Below are 21,467 nucleotides of genomic sequence, written 5' to 3' on the forward strand. Positions count from 1 at the left end.
GTTTGTGTGCTCAGGCACACCCGCAGAGGCCAGAAATGTCTCCACACTCAGTGGTCAAGAGCACTTGCTGCTCTTGCAGAAGACCTGGGTTTGATTCCTAGCTCCTTACAACTGTCTGTAACTCCTCTTTCAGGGGATCCAGGGTCCTCTTCTGACCTCTCTAGGCACCAGGCAAACACATGGTGCACAGACATACATGCAGGCAAAACACTCATACACATAAAATAAATTCTGTATACACACACATACATACACATTAAAATTCTGTATACATACACATACATACGCATAAAAAGTGTTCTATATAGAGGGTGAAGAGATGACTCAGCAGTTAAGAGCGCCTGTTCCACAGTCATCAGGACCCGAGTTCAGATCCCAGACCCATCTCACAAGCCGAGTGTCCCTCAGATCCTATAACTTTAGCCACGATCCCTTGGAGGTGGAGTGACCGGCTGTGTAAGTCACCTGAGATGGGTGCTAAGAGCTGAACTCTGGGCTTCTGGGAGGGCAGTACATGCTCCTAACTGCTGAGCTTCTTCAAGCCTCTGGAAGTCATTTAGAATCCAGGCTGGCTTTGAATTAATGGACATCCTCCTGCCTCAGTCTCCCAAGTGCTAGAACTACACACATGCACCCCCAGGCTTTGTTCTCTGATCTTCACCCATCCACAGAGCAGTAAGCGGGGGTGGGGGGGTGAGGAGTGGGGAGATGGGGTGGGGGGGTAGTGTTTCCATCATCAGCTCCTTGGGCTTCGGCAGAGGCCTTGACCGCTCCCATGCTGAGGCAGAGCCCGAGCTGTCCCTCCTGGGGCAGCAGCTGTCCGTCCCATTCCATACCGTGTCTTCTCTCTTAGGACAAATCACAACCCTGAAAAACATTAACATTTATAACTTGCTGCCTGGAGACACGTTCCACTATTACACCTACGAAGGCTCGCTCACCACTCCCCCCTGCACCGAGAACGTCAAGTGGTTTGTGCTCCATGATACCGTCAAGCTCTCTAAGACCCAGGTAACAGGGGCTCCATGTCCCCAAAGCCTCCCCGTGACTGTCTGGCTAACAAGGGTTCTTCCAGGAGCCCGCCTCATTCTTCGGTATTTGCCGCACACAGGCTATGATAGCGTCTTAGGGTTGTTATTGCTGTGGTGAAACACCGTGACCAGAGAAATTTGGGGAGGAAAGGGTTTATTTGGCTTACACTTCCACAGCCCTGATCATCACTGAAGGAAGTCAGGACAGGAGCTGATGTGGGGCCATGGAGGGCTGCTGCCTACTGGTTTGCTTCTCGTGGCTTCCTCAGCCTGCTTTCTTTTTCTTTTTTAAACTTTTTTCTATTTTATGTGCATGGGTGTTTTGCCATGGGTGTTGGGTCCCCTGAAACTGGAGTTATAGACAGTTGTGAGCTGCCACGTGGGTGCTGGGAATTGAACCCAGGTCCTCTGGAAGACCAGTCAATGCTCTTAACCACTGAGCCATCTCTCCAGTCCCCTCTGCTTGCTTTCTTATAGAACCCAGGATACTAGTCGGGGTGGCACCACCCTCAATGGGTAGGGCCCTCCCCCATCAGTCACTAATTAAGAAAAGGCCCCATAGCTGTACCTTATGGAGGCATTGCTTCAATTGAGGTTCCCTCCTTTCAGATGACTTTAGCTTATGTCATGTTGACATAAAACTAGCCGGGACAAACGCTACCACCCCCCTGCCCATGGAACTGTGGGTGACTTTCAGTCGCTGAGCTGGGCATGGGCATTGGAGGCCCCAGCTGATCCAAAGAACTTGGATTCGATGCAGTGAAAGGTCCTGAGTCCAAGTCGTGTGAAAGAGGCAGACGGTGAAGACAAACGTTCTCAAGCTGACTTGGCCACGCACCGTCTCTTACACGCCCTAGGCCAAGGGGTGCTTCAGTTCTTTGCCGTGTTAAACACAGTTTTATATTCAATCTTTAAACAGTTAGTTAATTCCAGTTTGTATGTGTGTGCACCCAAGTGTACATCTGTCGTCCTGGAGGTGTCTTTGTGAACCACGTTCTTGCAGGAGGCCATCGGAGCTCCAGGAAGTGGAGTTACAGAAACTTAGAAGCTGCTGTGGGGTGCTGGGAACCAAACTTAGGTTCTCTGCAAAAGCAACAAGAGCTCATAACCACTGAGCCATGTCTCCAGCCCTATACTCAGCCTTTTGAGGAGAACCGCTCTATCAGCGGTCTTCGGCCTTTCAGAATAATAAATAGTCCAGACACAAGTCAGTCAACATACCAACCTGCCTACCAGCTTACCTACCAACCTACCTACCTACCAACCAAGCAACTTACCTACCTACTGATCTACCAACCTACCTACAAACCTACCTACTAACCTCCCTACCAATTTCCTGTCTACCTACCAACCTATGCACTTACCTACGAACCTCCCTCTCTCCCTCCTAACCTACTTACCAACCAACCTATCTACCTACCTACTAACCTACTACCTATCTACCTACTAATCTACCAACTTACCTACCTACCAACCTACCAACACAAGGAGAAAGACAGTGTGAATGAGGACCATCTGAGGCAGAGTTACAAAGATTTCAGACAGGGAATTACCAGACAAATAATGTGAGGGTATCTGATATGTATAAAGAAATAAGAGATTTAAATATAGGGAAAAGAAAAAAAAAAGTACAAAATGATCAACCAGACTTGAGCATAAAAACCAAATAGAATTTTTAGGAATGAAACTAGATTAGCCACAATTAGCAACTGAATGAATGGGTTAACAACATGTTAGATTTAATTCAAGAGACAGCTAGTAAATTGGAAGACAGAGGTAGAAAAACAGTCTAACCATGGCCCAAAGAGGACTGGAGGTGGAAATGTGCAAAGCAGCAAGGAGAGATGGAGGGTGGAGGAGAGAGCTAGCAGATGTCTCAAGTTCCAGGAGAGAGTCAGCCAGGTGTGGGGTGCATGGCTGTAGTTCCAGCAACTGGGAGGCATAGGCAGGCAGATCTCTGAGTTTGAGGCTAGCCTGGTCTACAGAGTGAGCTCCAGGCCAGCCAGGAGCATGTAGTGAGACCCTGTCTAAAATATAAAATAAAAGCCCACACACCTTTAATTCCAGCACTTGCAAGGTAGAGGCAGGCAGATCTCTGAGTTCAAGGCCAGCCTGGTCTACAGAGTGAGTGCCAGGACAGCCAGACTGTTACACAGAGAAACCCTGTCTTGAAAAAGAAGGAGGGACATGAACAAAGAACCCAGACACTGTCATGCAGAAACAAGAAACAAGTGCTTCAAGGATGTAGACAGAAATAATTTTAGAAAAACAAGCACTGAGCTTGCCACTTGATATATCTCTGTTACTCATTACTTTTATTCTGTTAACCAAACACTCCTGTGAGAAGACAAAAAGATGGGCAAGATCCCGAGGAAAGGATCTCGCGGGGCGCTGCGCCCGAGGGGGTCCGACACTCTGCCAGCATCACACAGATGGGAGCATCTATGCAATCACTCACCAAATGCTTTCCCCCCATAAGTCACCTCATGTTGTCTGCAGGTTGTGAATATGGAGAACACTATTAAGAACGACCACAACGAGACCCTTCATAACATCTACCGCAAGACCCAGGCCCTCAACGAGAGAGTGGTGCAAGCCAATTTCCCAGACTTCTTTAGTAAGAGTAAGTGACGCCAAGTCTTACTTCTGCTGTATGACTTGTGGACCACAGTGTTCTTCCCCTCTCTGGCTGGTCCCTTCTAGCTACAGAGAAGGAAGGAACGCCATTTCAAGGCAGGAACACTCACGTGGGCCAACATAGGCAGGGCAGGAGAAGATGGCGAACACTCGTTTCTCCCATCTCAGGGAGCACTGCAGAGGAGACAGCACGTGGTGTGCAGCCTCCCTGATCGTGGCTATAGGTGGGTGGTAGAAGCAAGTGACAAGGACAATCCACAGATTCTTGGCTGTGTGCAGCCTCAAGTTAGCTTTACTGAGCCCAAGTGAGATGATTTCGCAAGAGCCACTACCTCCCTTCATCTGAATAACAAATCCACTCCCAGTCCACTTTAAAAATCACATCTCAGGTTGGAGAGATGGCTCAGAGGTTATGGCTCAGAGGTTAAGAAAGCACTGGCTGCCCTTCCAAAGGTCCTAAGTTCAATTCCCAGCGACCACATGGTGGCTCACAACCATCTGTAATGAGATCTGGTGCCCTCTTCTGGCCTGCAGGCTTACATGCAGACAGAATACTGTATGCATAATAAACAAACAAATAAATCTTTAAAAAAATCACACCTCTATTCACCCACATACAAATTAAGGTTCATTTTCACCCCCTTCCCTGCAATCAAAGCCAAGCAACTCCAACTGTGCAGTGTCTGAGATCCACACATGATCTTCTGGGTTCCTGCAAAGGGTTTGGGTCATTTCTCTGTCTCTAAAGCACACACAACTTGTCTTCTAGATCCCGACTGGTACTCCTCCATTGATGATGGACTTTATGATGAACATCCCGTGGTACTGGCATCTCCAATGCTGGGGTCTTCTGCTGCGACTGGGCTGCGCTTTCACTAAAAGCCTTTCATAGGCTCTCGGGGTGCCAAGCCTCAACGTCTTTGCACGACCCCCTTCAATCCTGGGCCTTCAACTGCCACTGAGGCCGTGCCCTCATCAATGATCTCTCTTGGCCTCTCACAGTGCCAAGCTTAGGTGCTTTCTGTGACCCCTTCACGCCTGCAAACCCAGTACCACCTGGGTGACCTTTCACATTATCGAGTTCGGCTGCCAGCAATGAGGTTCAACCTTGGCAGCCTCTGCAGCACAGTTCCTCTGTGCTCTCAGGAAACACGTCCCAGAAGATTTCACCTCAGTGATGCTGGTCTCTTCTTCATCACCGCTGATTTCTTAGCTCCAGCCGACCAGCATCAAGTATCCCAGCAAAACAAAAGTTTGCTTTAGTAGTTCTGGGATCTTGTGAATCACAGCTGATTCTTCAGCCCCAGCTAGCCAGAACTGCAGGATCTTAGTCAATATAATTCAAAATAACCAATGGCCCCCAGAGAGTCTCTAAACTTCCCTCAGAAACTCCGCAAGCCAGGCGTCCATTTTCTGTGCTGCTCTCAACGTTCTCATCTTCCCACACAACATCCTGTCGAGGCCTCAACACTCAGTGGCTCTTCTAGCCCAAAGTCCCTTCACAATCCTCCCCAAAACATGGTCAGGTGTGTTGCAGCCATCCCCACTATGCCGGTGTCTTAGGGTTTCTGTTGCTGCGACAAAACACCAGGACCAAAGGGCAAGCTCTGGGAGGAAAGGGTTCATTCGGCTTCTACTTCAGCATTGCTGTTGCTCTTCACTGGAGGAAGTCAGGACAGGAGCCCACGCAGGGCAGGACCCTGAAGGCAGGAGCTGATGCAGAGGCCATGGAGGGGAGCTGCTTCTTGGCTTGCTTCCCATGGTCTGCTCAGTCCATCTTCTTTTATTATTTATTTATTTAAAGATGTGTCTACTTTTGTGTGTACCCGAGCATGTGTATGCAGAGTACCTAAATGCCTGGTGCCCAGGGCGGTCAGAAGAGGGCATCAGGCCCCTGGGAGTGGAGTTACAGATGGTTGTGAACCACCATGTGGGTACTGGGGCTTGAACCCGGGTCCTGTTCACAACGAGTGATCTGCACCACGGAGCCACCTCTGCAGCCCCTCATCCCACCTTCTTATAGAACCCAGGGCCAGCAGCCCAGGGAAGGCACCACCCACCATGGGCTGGGCCCTCCGGCATCAATCACTAAATGAGAAAACGCCTTACAGCTGGATCTCCTCGAGGCTTTTCCTCAGCCGAGGCTCCTTCCTCTGCTGACTCCAGCTTGTGTCAAGTTGACACACAAAACCATCCAGTCCACCGTCTCACAGCATTGGCCATGGCGATTCCTATTCCTAGCTTCATGTCTGTCGTGTGGGTCACTCGAATATAGGTTAAACAAAGAGTGGGCTCACTCACAGATCCATCTTTTGTCCCATAATTTTCCTTGCTAAATTTTTTTTTACCGTTCTTATTTTTTTAGAAAAAAACTATTCTTGCAACATGTACCAAGAGACCACTTGGTGCTCTGTATTCCTCTTCTCAAATGCTTTCCAAGGGAGACTCTTCAACTTACCCTTAGGAGAGTGCACGTGTCCTAGATAATCACCCGGACCAGGATGCCCCCTGGTGTCCACAAGGTCCTCCATCAGAACCCACCCTGCGGGGTGATTGCTTCACCTTCCAGGGGCAGCAGGGGACTGTGTCCCTCACACCCATCCACAGGATCTTTTTTTTTTTTTTGGTTTTTCGAGACAGGGTTTCTCTGTGGTTTTGGAGCCTGTCCCGGAGCTAGCTCTTGTAGACCAGGCTGGTCTCGAACTCACAGAGATCCGCTTGCCTCTGCCTCCCAAGTGCTGGGATTAAAGGCGTGCGCCACCACCGCCCGGCCCATCCACAGGATCTTAAGAAAGTGCAGAGTACAGCTATCGTCTTGTTCTTCCTTCAGATCCAGACTTCTACACAGCCATGGGCAGCTCCGCTCAGCCATGTTGCAAGGCCCACAGTTCTGTAGAATTCCATCCCGCTGGATCATATTAACTGATAATAGCATTTCACATGATCATTTCTTTCTTTCTTTTTTTTTTTAAATAAGTCTTTTCTTATTTACTTATTTATTATGTATACAGTATTCTCAGTACTCTGCCTGCAAGCCAGAAGAGAGCACAGATCTCATTACAGATGAGTTGTGAGCCACCATGTGGTTGACTGGGAATTGAACTCAGGACCTTTGGAAGAGCAGGCGGTGCTCTTAACCACTGAGCCATCTCTCCAGCCCCCCTCATATGATCATTTCTTAACTGACCATATCAATTAATTGTTGTAAGAGGCTGCTTGTTTGTTACGGGCTGCACAGCCCCGAAATAACCACACAGAGACTATATTATTGGCAATACTGTTTGGCCAATAGCTTAAGCATATTTCTGGCTAACTCATCCTAAACTAATTCATCTCCATTAATCTGTGTATCGCCACATGACTGTGGCTTAGGAGCAAAGTCTGGGCATGTCTGTCTCTGGCAGCGACTCCATGACTTCTCCTGACTCTGCCATCTTCCTCCTAGCATTCAGTTTAGTCAACCTCCCCACTCCCGCCAGCTCTGTTCTGCCCTGCTCTGCTATAGGCTCAAAGCAGTTTCTTTATTAACCAATGGTATTCACAGCATACAGAGGGAAATCCCACATCAATTAATCATACAGGAGAAACCAAGGAATCAAAAGTACACAGGTCAGAGGACTTGGGATATGATTTCATGCTTGTGCATGCATGAGTCTCTGCTTTGCTTCCCCAGCAACACACACACGCACACACACACACCACATATACACACACACACACAGAGAAGTGTGACGAGCCATGCTGCATTCTGTTTCCATGAGGTCCTTCTAAGTTTGATCATTTAAACCTATTTTTTTTTTAAAAAAGATGTATGTGTGTGTGTGTGTGTGCGGTATATACATATATGAATGTGAGTGTGGAAGCTCGAGGTCAACTCTGAATGTCTTCTTCAGTGGCTCGTCATTTTATTTGTTTATTTTTCAAACAGGATCTCACTATGTTGCTCTGTCTGGACTGGAACTCACTCTGTAGACCAGGCTGGCCTCAGACTCACAGAGATCCGCCCGCCTCTGCCTCCTGAGTGCTGAAATTAAAGGCGTGCGCCATCATGCCTGGCTCTCCAGGGGGAACCCACTGATTTGACTAGGCTGTCCCCACCCCTCTAGTGCCAGAGTTACAGAGCATGCACAGTGCCCAGAGGATCTGGACTCACGTCCCCATGCTCGATGGCAGGTCCTTGATTTTGGGGAGCTCAGAAATCCTTGAGTGAATATGTAAAGAATCAATGAAGTTAGTCGGGCAGTGGTGGTGGTGCTTGCATTTAATTCCAGCAGTGGGGAGGCAGAGGCAGGCATGTGTCTGTGAGTTCGAGGCCAGCCTGGTCTACAGAGTGTGTTCCAGGACAGGCTCCAAAAGCTACAGAGAAACCCTGTCTTGAAAAACAAACAAACAAACAAACAAACAAACAAATCAATGAAGTCCTGAGTGAATGTGTGTGTTGTCTGACATGGGCACAGTCGTGTCAAAGGTTCAAATCCTCAGATGATGGCAATGGCAAAGCCTTCCCCAAGCGAGGGGCCAGAGGGATGCGAAAGCTTCCCTCGGGTCTGAATGCGAGTGTTGGCAGTATGTGTAAGAACTGAGTGTCTATGAGGGTGTGAAAAGCTAGCAACCGCAGCTTCCTCCTCCAGGGTTCGCAGCCTGACACTGCTCCCGACAGAGACCTCCTACTCCTGCCGCTAGCTAAGGCCTCCTTCTATGCTGCGTGTGATAAACACACTAAGAGCCTGAGTAGTGTGTAGCAGATGTACCCCCCCAGAGTAAGCACGACTCACCTGATCCCAGCTTTCCTGTAAGCGTGTCTTTCTTTCTTGGATCCCTTACTGCCCCAGCCAAGTTTCCAGGACCAAGCTATGCAGGACACGGCATTCTGCCAGCTCAGTTGTCTCTATGGGCCTTAATGCTTCTTTTCCTCCTCCTTCTTCACTTTCTTCTTCTGTTGGGAGACAGTGTTTCTTTACATACCTCTGGCTGTCCTGGAACTCACTCTGTAGACCAGGCTGGCCTCAAACTCTGAGATCCTCTTGCTTCTGCCTCCTGAGGGTTGGGACTAAAGGCCTGTGCCACTATGCCTGACTTCTTCTTTTTATTGAATGTATTCTAGGATACAGGTCTCGTTGGTCACCACCGGATAAAGACTGATGAGAACTTGGCAAACCATGCTGGACCAAAGAAAATTAAGAAGAGAAAGCACAATTAATAAGCTGGAATTGGCACACTGGCCCTGTGTACTCACCCTGCCCTGCCTCTGAGGAATCCTGTCTTGTGGGTCTCCTTGCCGCCTGCAGTGAGTCTCTGACTAACTCAGGGAGTTACCACCCATAGAAGGAAGTGAGCTACATCAAATGGAAGAGAAGGGAAGTGGGTGAGACGCCACGGGTGGAAACAAACCTGAGTGGACATGCAAAGGAATCAAGCCTTCCACAACCTCCTGTCAATCATTCATTAAATTTGGGGGCTGGGGATGCGGCTCAGTGACAGAGCCTTGACCCTTGGCAAACCTTGACTTGCCATGATCCTGGGTTTGATCCCCAGCACTAAAAAATGAAAATAATTTTCTTTGATCTAAGTCGTAAATCAGCCAAACTTTCCTTTAGAATTTAGATGTAATAAAGTGATTTTTGAAATTTTCATTTTTAAATTCTGTGTTACTACTCTTTTGTGCCACTTTATTTTTTTAAAAATTAGGTTTAGCCGGGCAGTGGTAGTGCATGTCTTTAATCCCAGCACTCTGGAGGCAGAGGCAGGCGGATCTCTGTGAGTTCGAGGCCAGTCAGGTCTACAAGAGCTAGTTCCAAGACAGTTAGGGCTACACAGAGAAACCCTGTCTTGAACCCCCCCCCCAAAAAAAGCCAGATTTATTTATTTTTTTTATTTTTTATTGAAAAAAAAATTTCTGCCTCCTCCCAGCCTCCCATTTCCCTCCCCCTCTTCCCACTCCTCTCACCCTCCCCCCACTCCTTTCCCCCTCCCTCTCCAGTCTGAAGAATGGCCCTATCCTATAGCCATACTGATGAATATCTTGCATATCACCATAGAACCTTCATCTGGCGATGGATGGAGATAGAGACAGAGACCCACATTGGAGCACTGGACTGAGCTCCCAAGGTCCCAATGAGGAGCAGAAGGAGGGAGAACATGAGCAAGGAAGTCAGGACCGCGAGGGGTGCACCCACCCACTGAGACAGAGGGACTGATCTATTGGGAGCTCACCAAGGCCAGCTGGACTGGAACTGAAAAGCATGGGATAAAACCGAACTCTCTGAACACGGCAGACAATGAGGGCTGATGAGAAGCCAAGGACAATGGCACGGGGTTTTGATCCTACTTCATGTTCTGGCTTTGTGGGAGCCTAGCCAGTTTGGATGCTCACCTTCCTAGACCTAGATGGAGGGGGGAGGACCTTGGACTTCCCACAGTGCAGGGAACCCTGACTGCTCTTCAGATTTATTTTTTATGAGTGTTTTGCCTCTATGTCTGTGTATAACATGTTGGTAGTACACAAAAAGGCCAGAAGAGGGCAGTGAATCCACCTGGAACAGCAATTACAGATGTGAGCGGCCATATGGATGTTAGGACTCAAACTATGTCCTCTGCAATGAGAGATCTTGGCCACGGAGCCACCGCTCTGGTGTCATTTGAATAACCCTTCTTGCAGGGCGGTGGTGGCGCACGCCTTTAATCCCAGCACTCTGGGTGCAGAGGCAGGTGGATCTCTGTGAGTTCGAGACCAGCCTGGTCTACTAGAGCTAGTTCCAGGACAGGCTCCAAAGCTACAGAGAAACCCTGTCTCGAAAAACAAAAACAAACAAACAAACAAAGAATAACCCTTTTTTGCCTATTCTGAGGGACAGAGGAGGGCACGGAGGTTACAGAGGGAAGTGTATTTCAGTTTTCTTCCTTTCCTTTAGTTTTTCTTCAAAGATTTATTTATTTATTTTATGTACATTGGTATTTTGCATGCAGGTATGTCTGTGTGAGGATGCCAGATTCACTGGAACTGGAGTTACAGACAACTGTGAACTGCCATGTGGGTGCTGGGAATTGAACCCAGGTCTTTTGGAAGAGTGGCCAGGGCTCTTAACTGCTGAGCCTTCACTCCAGCCCTAGGGAAGTGTACTTCAAAGACTGACATGAAGAAAAAAGGATTCTTTGCCCCCCTTTCCACGTCTGTAATTCTTCTTTTAATCTTTGGAGTCTCGCCACCCAGCTTCCACATACATACAGAGAGACTTTTTTTTTTTTAAACTTATGAATGCCTGGCCTTAGCTTGGCTTATTTGTATCTAACTTTTATTAACTAATTATCTTGTCTACCTTTTGCCTTTGGGCTTTTACTTTTCTCTATTCTATATCTCTTTCTTCCCTTCTTACTCCGTGGCTGGTGTGTCCAGGTGTCTGGCACCTGGCATCCTTCTCTCTTCCCTCTCTCTTCTCTTTTTCTCCTCCTATTCATTCTCTCTGCCTGGCATCTCCACCTATCCTACTCTCCTGCCTTGCTATTAGTCATTCAGCTCTTTGCTGGACCAATCAGGTATTTTAGACAGGTAAAGGAACACAGCTTCACAGAGTTAAACAAATGCAACATAAAAGAATGCAACACATTTTTGCATCATTAAACAAATATTCCACATCAGAAAAGAATGTAGCACATCTTAGACTAATATTCCATAACACATATATGATGTGGGATATGTATGCTGTGAATATGTTTCATTACCATTGGTTAATAAGCTTTGAGCTATGGTAGGGCAGAATATAGCTAGGCTAGAAATCCAAACTGATGCAGCGATAAAGAAGGCAGAGTTGAGAGAGTTGCCAGCAACCACAAGAGAAGCAAGATGTGACTTAACAAGCCACGAGTCTCATGGTAAAAAAATAGAATAATAGAAATGGGTTCATTTAAATTGTAAGAGCTAGTTAATAATAAGCCTGTGCTAACAGGCCAAACAGTTTGCAATTAATATTAAGCCTCAGAGTGGTTATTTAGGAACTGGTGGGCAGAAGGGAAACTTCCAGTTACATATATATTCTCTTTTTCTTTAGGGGTTTGAATTTTTTGTTTTTGTTTTTTTGTTTCTGCATCTTGTTATATGGCTGTGTTTGGACTATGAATCCTTCCATCTCAGCTCCCTCTTGCTCCCTCAGTGCTGGCATGCACCATCACATCTGGCAGAAGGCAAATTGTTAGGAAAGGTTTAAAAGTTTTTTTTAACCATTTATTTGTGTATGTACAGGTGCACAAACATGAACATCCCACACCATGAATGTAGAGGGCTGAGGACACCATGTGGGAGTCAGTTCCCTCTTTCCACCATGTGAGTTCAGGGACCAGACTCATAGGTTAGAACATAGGTGGGTGGAGTAAACAGAACAGAATGCTGGGAGGAAGAGGAAGTGAGCTTAGATGCAGGGCAGCTTCTCTCAGAGCCAGACGCGATGCAGCCAGCCGCCAGGTCAGACATGGTGAATCTTTCCCAGTAAGCGCACCTAGTGGTGCTACGCAGATTATTAGAAATGGGCTAAATTAATACGTGAGAATTAGCCTAGAAGAGGCTAGATATAATGGGCCAGGCAGTGTTTGAAAGAATACAGTTTGTGTGTTGTTATTTTGGGGCATGAGCTAGCCAGGTGGCCGGGAGCTGGGTGGCAGGAACGCCAGCCCGCAGCCCCCCACAACAAGCAACTTTCTTAAACAATGAATCACAGTACATAGCATACTACATATATCTTATGTCGTGGGATGTGAGATAGTTCATGGTGATAACTTTTGGAAACACAGAGTGCCGTTCCCATCACAACATGACACAAGCTCACATGATTTCAGGGAATGCAGGTCCTGGAAGAATGTGTCATTCAGCACAAAGAAGGGCTCTCCACAGGTCCAGGGTGCATCCCTGCCATCCCAGCATTCAGGAGGCTGAAGCAGAGGGCTCTAGATTAAGAGAACAGCCTGGATCAAAACAAGACAGAACCCCAAGGGGTTTGAACATAGCTCCATCAGAGAACATTTAACATGCTCAGGGGCTTGGGAGCAACCCCAGAACTGAAAAAATTATTTTAATTAAAAAAATGAAGAAAAAATCTAGGCAGTACACGGCTAGATCCCAGTATTCAAGAGAATCAGAAGTTCAAGGTCATCCTTGGCTACTCGTTGGTTCCAAGCTAGTTTAGGCCAATGAGACCAACCCAGTTGTACTGGCGAGTTTCAAGTCAACTCAATACAAGCCAGAGTCAATGGAGAAAATGCTTCCATAGGATCGGGCTGCAGGCAAGCCTGTGGGACATTTTCTTAATTAGTAGTTGATGGGGGAGGGTCCAGCCCACTGTGGGTGATGCAGGTTGAGCAAGCGATGAGGTGTAGGCCAGTAAGCAGCGTTCCTCCATGGCCTCTGCATCGGCTCTTTTCCTGCTTGGGCTCCTGCTTTGCTGGTTTTGATGATGAACAGCGGTGTGGCACTGTGCGTGAAATAAACCCTCTCTTCCCGGAGCTGCTGCTAGTCACGGTGTCTCAGGACACCTATCTTAACACTAAGAGGGCTTAGGAGACGGCTCAGGATAGCCAGGAGTGCTTGTTACAAAAGCGCATGGAGTTCTCAGAGCCCAGGCAGAAACAAAAAGTCAGATCCGGGTTCTAAGACAAGTGAGAGGCACAAGCAGAAAGACCGCGCAGAAAAGGCTCCAACCGCGGCAGCTGACACCGTTAGGGGGAGAAAAGGCTGGAGCTGGGCGGCTTAAAGGAGTTTGTGTACCACTTTAATGGACTTGGGCTTTATCTGTGGTGGCACATGCCTTTAACCCCAGCACTCGGGAGGCAGAGGCAGGTAGATCTCTGTGAGTTTGAGGCCAGTCTGGTCAAAGAGCGAGTTTCAGGACAGGTTCAAAGCTACACAGAGAAACCCTGTCTTAAAAAGCCAAAAAGAAGAAAGAGAAAGAAAAAAAAAAAGAAAAGAAAAAGAAAACACCAGGCCTAGAGGAACAGTCTTAATCACAGTGCTGGGACAGGAGGCTCCCTGGCCAGCGTCTCCAGCCCAAGAGAGATCCTGTCTCACGAAGTGGAGTGGAGACCGCTGGAGGAGGGTAGCAGCATGGACCTCTGGCCTCCACATGCGTGTACATGTGCGTCCACATGGGCATACAGTAAGCTCCGCAAAGACGCAGTTTCTGCTTTCTCCTTTCCCACAGCTGACTCTTTAGTGTTTCAGAACAATGCCTGGGGTGTAAAATTCTCTGTGCAAATATGCTAATCAGATGAGTAGTTTATAAAATAATCCTAAAAGATTGTTAAGAAAGGAAACAGGCGGGGGGGGGGGATCATCAAAAAGAACAAATTGACAGTTGATAGGGGAAGGCAGTGGTTTTCGGATCCATGAAGACAGACGGCTCGGATGTTAAGAGCACTGACCGCTCATCTCGAGGACCACCAGTGTTCACTTCTGAGCACCCCCATGGGCAGCTCAGTCATCTTAACTCCGGTTTCAGGGACATAGCGCCCTCTTCTGGCCTCTGCCGTCATTGCATGCATATGGCACACACAAATACATGTAGGCAAAACATTCATAAGAAAAAAACTCCGGGGGCTGGAGAGGTGGCTCAGTGGTTAAGAGCATTGCCTGCGCTTCCAAAGGTCCTGAGTTCAATTCCCAGCAACCACATGGTGGCTCACAACCATCTGTAAAGAGGTCTGGCGCCCTCTTCTGCCTTTAGGCATACACACAAACAGAATATTGTATACATAATAAATAAATAAATATTAAAAAAGAAAAGAAAAGAAAAAAACTCCACCTCACTCATGACTCGGGGAAAAGTAAAGGATAGAGTTTTTCGCACTTCCAGACCATGCAGGGAGGCCTGATGTTACCACGTGTTTCTGAGGCTGTGGCGTCAGCGCTGTCCATGCAGGCAGGGCGTGGGCGGCGTACCTAGCAGCTCTGCGCGCAGTGTGGAATCCCTTGGCAAGCTGGTCATCTACATGTTGTTAGGTGCAGAAATTATCCTGCTCCTAGGTGTTTTTGCAGAGAAGTGTGCACCAATGAAGAACAAGATGTTCACAGTACTATTTCTGTGTGTGCGTGTGCATGCGCCCGCGCTTCTGTGCCTGGGTATTTGGAGAACAGAGGTTGGTGTCTTCGAAGATCATTAGCCACCTTATTTTTTGAGACAGTGTTGTTTCCTTATGGAACCTGAACTTCTCATGGAACCAGTTAGCTGGACTGACTGGCCAATGCGCTCTAGGGATTTACCTGTCTCCCCTCCTCCCCTCCTGTGTTGGGATTACAGATGTGCACCCCCAGCTTTTATGTGTGTGCTGGAGATCCAAATTTAGGTACTCATTTCTGTGTGCCAATCACTTTATCAATCTCCCCAGCCCTGCAATATAGCCTCCGTGTGTGTGTGTGTGTGTGCAGGTGCATGTGTGTGTGTGTACATGCATGTGGAGGCCTGTGGTCAATCCAGGTCTTAGGGTGTCCTTCCTCAGGAGTGGTCCATCTCATATTTTATTATTTTATATTTTATCTTAAGTGTGTGTGACTGGGTGTGCACTCCATGAGTGTAGGAGCCCTTCAGAATTAGAAGAGGGTGTTAGATCTCCTGCAACTTGAATTACAAGTGTTTGTGTTCTGACATGTGTGAGCTGGGAACCTTGACCCCAGGTCCTCTGCGAGGGTCCTACGAGATCTCTATCACCAGCCGTCTCTCCAGCCTCCTGCCGTGGCTTCTGAGACAAGGTTTCTCACTGATCTGAGACTTGATCATTAGTCTATGCTGGCCAGCCAGGGAGTCCCAGTGAGCCACCTATCTCTCCCTCTCCAGCACTGGGGTTACAAGTGTGTCACCATGCCTGACTTTTTTTGTGGGTGCTGTGGCTTGAAGTCAGGTCTTCAAGCTTGAGCAAGCCCTTTTACCAACGGAGTCAGCTCTCTGGCCCTCAGGGCAGCATTTCTCATAATTGAATATTAACGGGGAAAACCTAATGTTCGTCAAGAGACAATGTAGAATAATGATGCTTTATAGATCATAACATAAAATAACGAAGGGATGGAATTTAGACACACCAACAGGGTCAAAACTCACAAGCAATGTTGAACCACAAATGGCAAGAAAAACAGCATAATCTTATTTATAAAATGTTCAACAATATAACATGATCTATGCATAATTTCAAGGTGGCAAGATACATAACAAGACAATAATAATAAAAATTACCTGAGGCAGAACAGTGGTAATATCCATTAAAAGGAGGGGGCAGGGGGCTGGAGGAAAGCATCACTTTTGTGTTTGTAATGACCTATTGCTGAGAGTGCGTAGTGGAGACGTGGGTATTCATTAGTCTTTATTGCTGCTTATTCCCTTGAAATACAAACCTAATCATGTCATTTTCCTACTGAAAACCCTCCAGTGGTTTTCCATTACATGGAATTGATTCCAAAGCCTTAATTGTGGGCTACGTCATTTAGCTCTTGGTTGCTTTGTTGACTGTCATCTTTTTACTGAGTTCTTTTTGCTCACTGAACTCTGGATCATGGTGTTCCAATTGCAGGAACTTGGAAAATGTGTGTGTTTGTGTATGCATGTGTGTCTCTGTGTGTGTGCATGTGTGTGTGTGTCTCTTTGTGTTTGTATGTGTGTCTCTGTGTATATGTGTCTGTCTCTGTGTGTATGTGTCTGTGTCTCTGTGTGTTTGTATGTGTGTCTCTGTGTATATGTGTGTCTCTGTGTATGTGTATCTCTGTGTGTGTATGTCTCTGTGTGTGTATATCTCCGTGTATATGTGTCTGTGCGTGTCTCAGTGTGTGGAGGCGCATGTGCCATAGCAGGTGTCAGAGGACAGAGGTGGAGGACACCTGGAGCTCAGAGGACAACCTCAGGTGTTGGCCCTTGCTGGCTGGCTGTAAGCCTCGGGGACTCTCCTGCCCCCATCTCACCATCAGAGCACTGGGGTTAGAGACACCCACCACACCTGGCTTCTCACGAGTCCTAGAGATTTGAACTCACATCCTCATTCTTGTATGGATGTTGTGAAATAATCCTTATGTACACTGTGAAGATTTGCCATTCAGATCAGTTTAATAAAAAAGCCGAACAGCCAATTGCTAGGCAGGATTTTTGGGGTAGAGATGATGCTGGGAAGAAGGGCAGAGAGACAGAGATGCCAGGAGACTCAGAGGCGGCAGCACAGGAGTCCCATAAAGGTGGGCGCCATGAGGCAAAGAGTAAATTAATAGAAATGGTTAATTTAAGTCCTAAGAGCGAGTCAGAAACAAGACTAAGCTTTCGGTCAAGTTTTCATACTTGATTAGTCTTCATGTCGTGATTGGGAGCTGGCAGGAGGGACAGGAAAACCCACCTACATGAGGTAAGTAGTTTACCCACTGAGCCACTGCCCCAGCCCTGGAATATTCTTTCTTGCAGTTTTCTCCAGCCATATCAGATAAACATCTAGTGCACCCCAGAGACTCACAATGGACCATGGCTCCTTCCAGCAGCACTGTGGTGGACAGCTCCATCATCAGAGGCAGAAGTGGGGGGGGGTGTGAGTGAGCATGTGAGTGTGTGAGAAAGTGTGTGAATGTGTGTGTGAGAGAGTGTGTGTGTGAATGTGTGAGTGTGTGAGCATGTGAGTGTGTGCGGGCACGAATGTGTGAGCATGTGAGTGTGTGTGTGAGAGAATGTGAATGTGTGTAAATGTGTGTGTGAGAGAGAGTATGTGTGTGAATGTGTGTGCAAGTGTGTGCGTGAGCATGTGAGTGTGTGAGAAAGTGTGTGAATGTGTGTGTGTGTGAGAGAGAATGTGTGTGTGCATGTGTGTGCGTGTACGAGTGTGTGAGCATGTGAGAGTGTGTGTGTGTGTGTGTGTGTGTGTGTGAAGTGGGTCAGGAAGAATGTAAAGTGAGGTCTGGCTTCCATCAGTCCACGGCCTCCCGTGAGCCACTGGGGAAGCTGGGCCTGGGCAGCTCCATTGAGGCCTATAAGGGACAGCAGAATGAAGGGAAGAGTTCATGCCTCCCTTCCTTCCAAGGAAGGAAATATTTGAGAGGAAAGAGTTCAATTTAAGTTTTTAAAGCTTTTTTAATTTTTAAAATTATTTTATTTTAGATAGAGTTTCACAGTGTAACTATAGCTGACCTGGAACGCACTATATAAATCTGACTGACCTTGAACTCACAGAGATCTGCCTGCCTCTGTCTCTTGAGTGTTTAGATTAAAGGTCTGTGTCACAATGCCAACAATATCTAGCTGTCTATCTATCTATGTATCTATGCATGCATATATGTATGTATGTATGTATGTATGTGTGTATGTGTGTATGTGTGTGTCTACCTACCTATTGTGGGGTGACACACACGCCATGACACACGTGGAGGTCAAAGGATAACCTCTGGAATCAGCCACCTCCTTCTACCTATGGCCCAGGAGTAGAACTCAGGTCACAACCACACCCGGTGGGGAGAGCCTTCACCTGCTCAACCATCTTTCCTTCCTTAAGACATTTTCAGTAGATTTTAGCCAGTAAGGCTTCTCTGTGTGGCTTTGGAGCCTGTCCTGGAACTCCCTCTGCAGACCAGATTGGCCTTGAACTCACCGAGATCCACCTGCCTCCGCCTTCCAACTGCTGGGATTAAAGGCATGCACCACCACCCAACAAGGCTTGCTTGGTTTTGAAGTAGCAAGAGCTGACCATTATCTGTTTTATTTTAGGGGGTTATGAGGACATGTCTGAAATTGTGTGCGTGTGTGTGTGTGTGCGCGTGCGCGCGTGTGTGTATGCATATAAAGAGATCTAGAATGTTCCATAGCAAGAGTCTTCTATGGTTTGGTTAGATTATAATGTCCCCCCTTCCCCCCCAAAAGCACCGATTCTATTATAAAAAGAAGCAAGTATTAAAGTCAAATAAACTCACCCAAAACTTTTCAGTATTTAGAATTTCTGGGCATTTTTGGCTAAACCTGACAACCTGAATTTAAACTACCTCACGGTAGAAGGAAGGAGAGGAACTGACCCCACAAAAGCTGTCCTCTGACTCCCATACATGGGCTTGGTGTGAGCCCCCCCGCTTATCTGGCACGTGTCGACCCCTCCACACACACATTAAATACATGTTAAAGTTTAAAGGGCTGGCTCAGCACAATCATCAATAATACTTTTGTGACGTCTACCCAAACTGCCTGTGGACATAATGGTGTGTTAATTTATAAACTCCACTTCCCCTTTACAAACATCATAGCAGAAATTGTTTCAAAACCACCCAAACACCAACCAGGATGGGGTGGGAGTGGGGCTGCTGGTGATAATTTGAGGATGACACATTTTAAACCGAATTTCTGAGGTCGGCTTTGTTTTCTGAAAAACGTTTTCGCCGGGGTGCCTGGGGGTGCCAAGTTCTTTACTGCCAGGAAAACAGTTTCAGTCGAGGGAATGAAGTCACCAGGCGACTTTGTCCTCCAGTAGGGACAGCCTGGGGGACAGGAGCCAGGAGGGCCCACGGCAGGCCCTGAGGTTTCAGTTACAGAGCGGGCTCAAGATGGGCATTAGAGCCCTTGAGAAACTGGCCATCCTTCAGAAATAGCGAGGGCTCTTCCAGGGCACACAAAGTGCGTGTTCCCGTCACCAGCGCCAGAATCTTCTGAAAGGTCTTCGGTGCAGCGGCCATTTGTGGAAACCGGAAGCTCCAGCCTATGCTGCCCCTCCGGTCCAGCCGACCCGGCCGCCTTTGCGGAGAAGGTGCTGCCCTCCAGCGGCCACCGTGGGGAGGGCCCGGTGTGTGCGCAGGACTTGGGAGGCCTGGCAGCCCCACCCACAGTGCGAGCCTGCGCGTCCCAGAGGGTGCGCATGTGGAGGACAGGCGCACAGATCTACTAGAGTGTGGTCCGCGTTCGTGCTGGATCACAACGCTTAACTCGATTTAGAAATTCTCCCAGGCATACCCAGAAATGTGTCTACTGGGTCAAGTTATCAAATAATGTTAACTGAGGCGGGGTAGACAGGAATTGAGAGACCACAGGAAGGAAAAACCCTCACCAGGGTCTGGTTGACGCCTCTCAGGAACAGAGAAGCCAGAATTCCAGCACAGTCAGCAACATCTGAGCCTGCAAGATGGCTCAGCACAGCCTGAGGACCTGGGTTTGATCCTGTGGATCGAGAGAATTGGCTTCTGTAAACTGTTCCCTAACCTCCACACTTGAACTGTGGTACACTCACACACAGGGCAAAACAAATAAAATTCAAAACAACCCAGCGTTTGCTCCAAGCATAGTCTTAATATTCTCATATAGAGCTATTCTATATTAAAGTAACAAGGACTGTGTTTAAGGTGTTTAGGGTCTAGGGCATTGTTTACTTCCCCAGGCCAGAACTCAGAATCTCAGGCAAAATTTTTAATAATAAAAAATCCTATCTTCTAGTTCCTCAGTGGCTAGACTCTTAGCTGTCAGCTGTAGTCCTCCCAGGGGCCCCTCAGGTGCCACCACAGTGACCTCAGCCTTCTTAACCACACAGTATCCTCACACTGTGCCAAACCCTGCCCACGACCACTGTACACCGCAGACAGCCAGAGAGCGCCTCTGGGGAGCCCACACCCATGCCCTCCAACGCGTGCTGTGTCTCCCTTTCTTTCTCTTCACCCTCACACCCAAGCTTATATTAAAATATCATCATTAGCACCCAACCCCACTTCATAAAGTAGATAGACCTAAAGTTCTTTTCTGTACTCAAACCACGAATACCATTTCGGCCCTAGCTGGGATCCCCAAAACCCTGGGGAATTTCTTAGGTACTGCCTGCCACAGGAGGAAGTGAGCTTCCTGCCTCCGCCTCTCCAAACACTGTCCCAGTTAGCTTTCTGTTGCTGGGTTAAACGTTAGGACTAAAACCAGCTGTGGGAAGAGAGGGTTTATTTGGCTTACAAGGTACAGTTCGTCAAGAGAAACCAAGGCAGGAGCGGGAAGCAGGAAGTACAGGGGAACACACATACTTCCTCCCTTCTTGCTTCCACTCAGCTCAGATTCTTTATACAACCCAGGGCCATGTGCCCAGGGTGGCATCACCACCAGCAGGTCAGGTCTTCCTCCATCGGTAAGCAAACATGTGCCCCACAGACAAGTCCATAGGCCAATGAGAGAGGGGATCATAAACGAGGCTCCCTCTTTGCCGACGTGTTGAGTTGGCGACCAAGAATGTGTCACAAACAATCACACTGATATTAGCGGCCACACCCATGCAAACAATCCCACAAATGCTGTTGATGCTTTGGCTCTGGGGACAGAACCCAGGACCTTATCATGGTCTCCACGTGTGTTGGGCCTCATGAGGCCCAGTGTAACTTCCTGAGCCTTACTTGAGCTTGGTGAGGCCCAGGTATAACTTCCTGAGCCCAACTTGAGTTTGGTGAGGTCCAGGTGTAACTTCCTGAGCCCAACTTGAGTTTGGCGAGGCCCAGTGTAACTTCTTGAGCCTAACTTGAGTTTGGAGAGGAGTAACTCAGCACAGCCTGACCTAGGCCTGACTCTGTCCACTGTAGCAGGATATTATTGGCCCTTATTCCTCACTCCACCTCACCTAACACAAGACTCCACCCACTGCCCTGATGCAATAAAGTGAGATCCTGCTTTGACAGACTCCAGTGTGTGTTTCTCCCTGGTTGACACTCACCATCCCGCTCAGCCCCAGGGAGAGCCAGTGGAACCGGCTCTGCCTCAGCCCTGTCTGCTGGAGAACCTGGCACACGTGTTCACCACTGACTACACCTCAGCCTTGATCCGGGTTTTCCGTTTCTATAAACAGACATTAAATATATGTAGT

At 47.8% G+C, this 21,467-nt stretch overlaps 1 protein-coding gene across 1 annotated transcript in view; it reads left to right on the top strand.

The window, feature by feature from the left end:
* Ca6 (carbonic anhydrase 6) overlaps positions 1–19,529 on the top strand; it is a 30,898-nt gene extending 11,369 nt beyond the window's left edge. The window contains exons 6-9 of the mRNA XM_057784132.1: positions 854–1,011; positions 3,531–3,648; positions 10,525–10,551; positions 19,366–19,529. Of these exons, the coding sequence (XP_057640115.1) occupies positions 854–1,011; positions 3,531–3,648; positions 10,525–10,551; positions 19,366–19,529 (467 nt within the window). The remainder of the gene's footprint in view (positions 1–853; positions 1,012–3,530; positions 3,649–10,524; positions 10,552–19,365) is intronic.
* The last annotated feature ends 1,938 nt before the right edge of the window (positions 19,530–21,467 follow it).

Source organism: Chionomys nivalis, chromosome 11 (genome assembly GCF_950005125.1).
Source record: "Chionomys nivalis chromosome 11, mChiNiv1.1, whole genome shotgun sequence".
Taxonomy (NCBI): Eukaryota; Metazoa; Chordata; class Mammalia; order Rodentia; family Cricetidae; genus Chionomys; species Chionomys nivalis.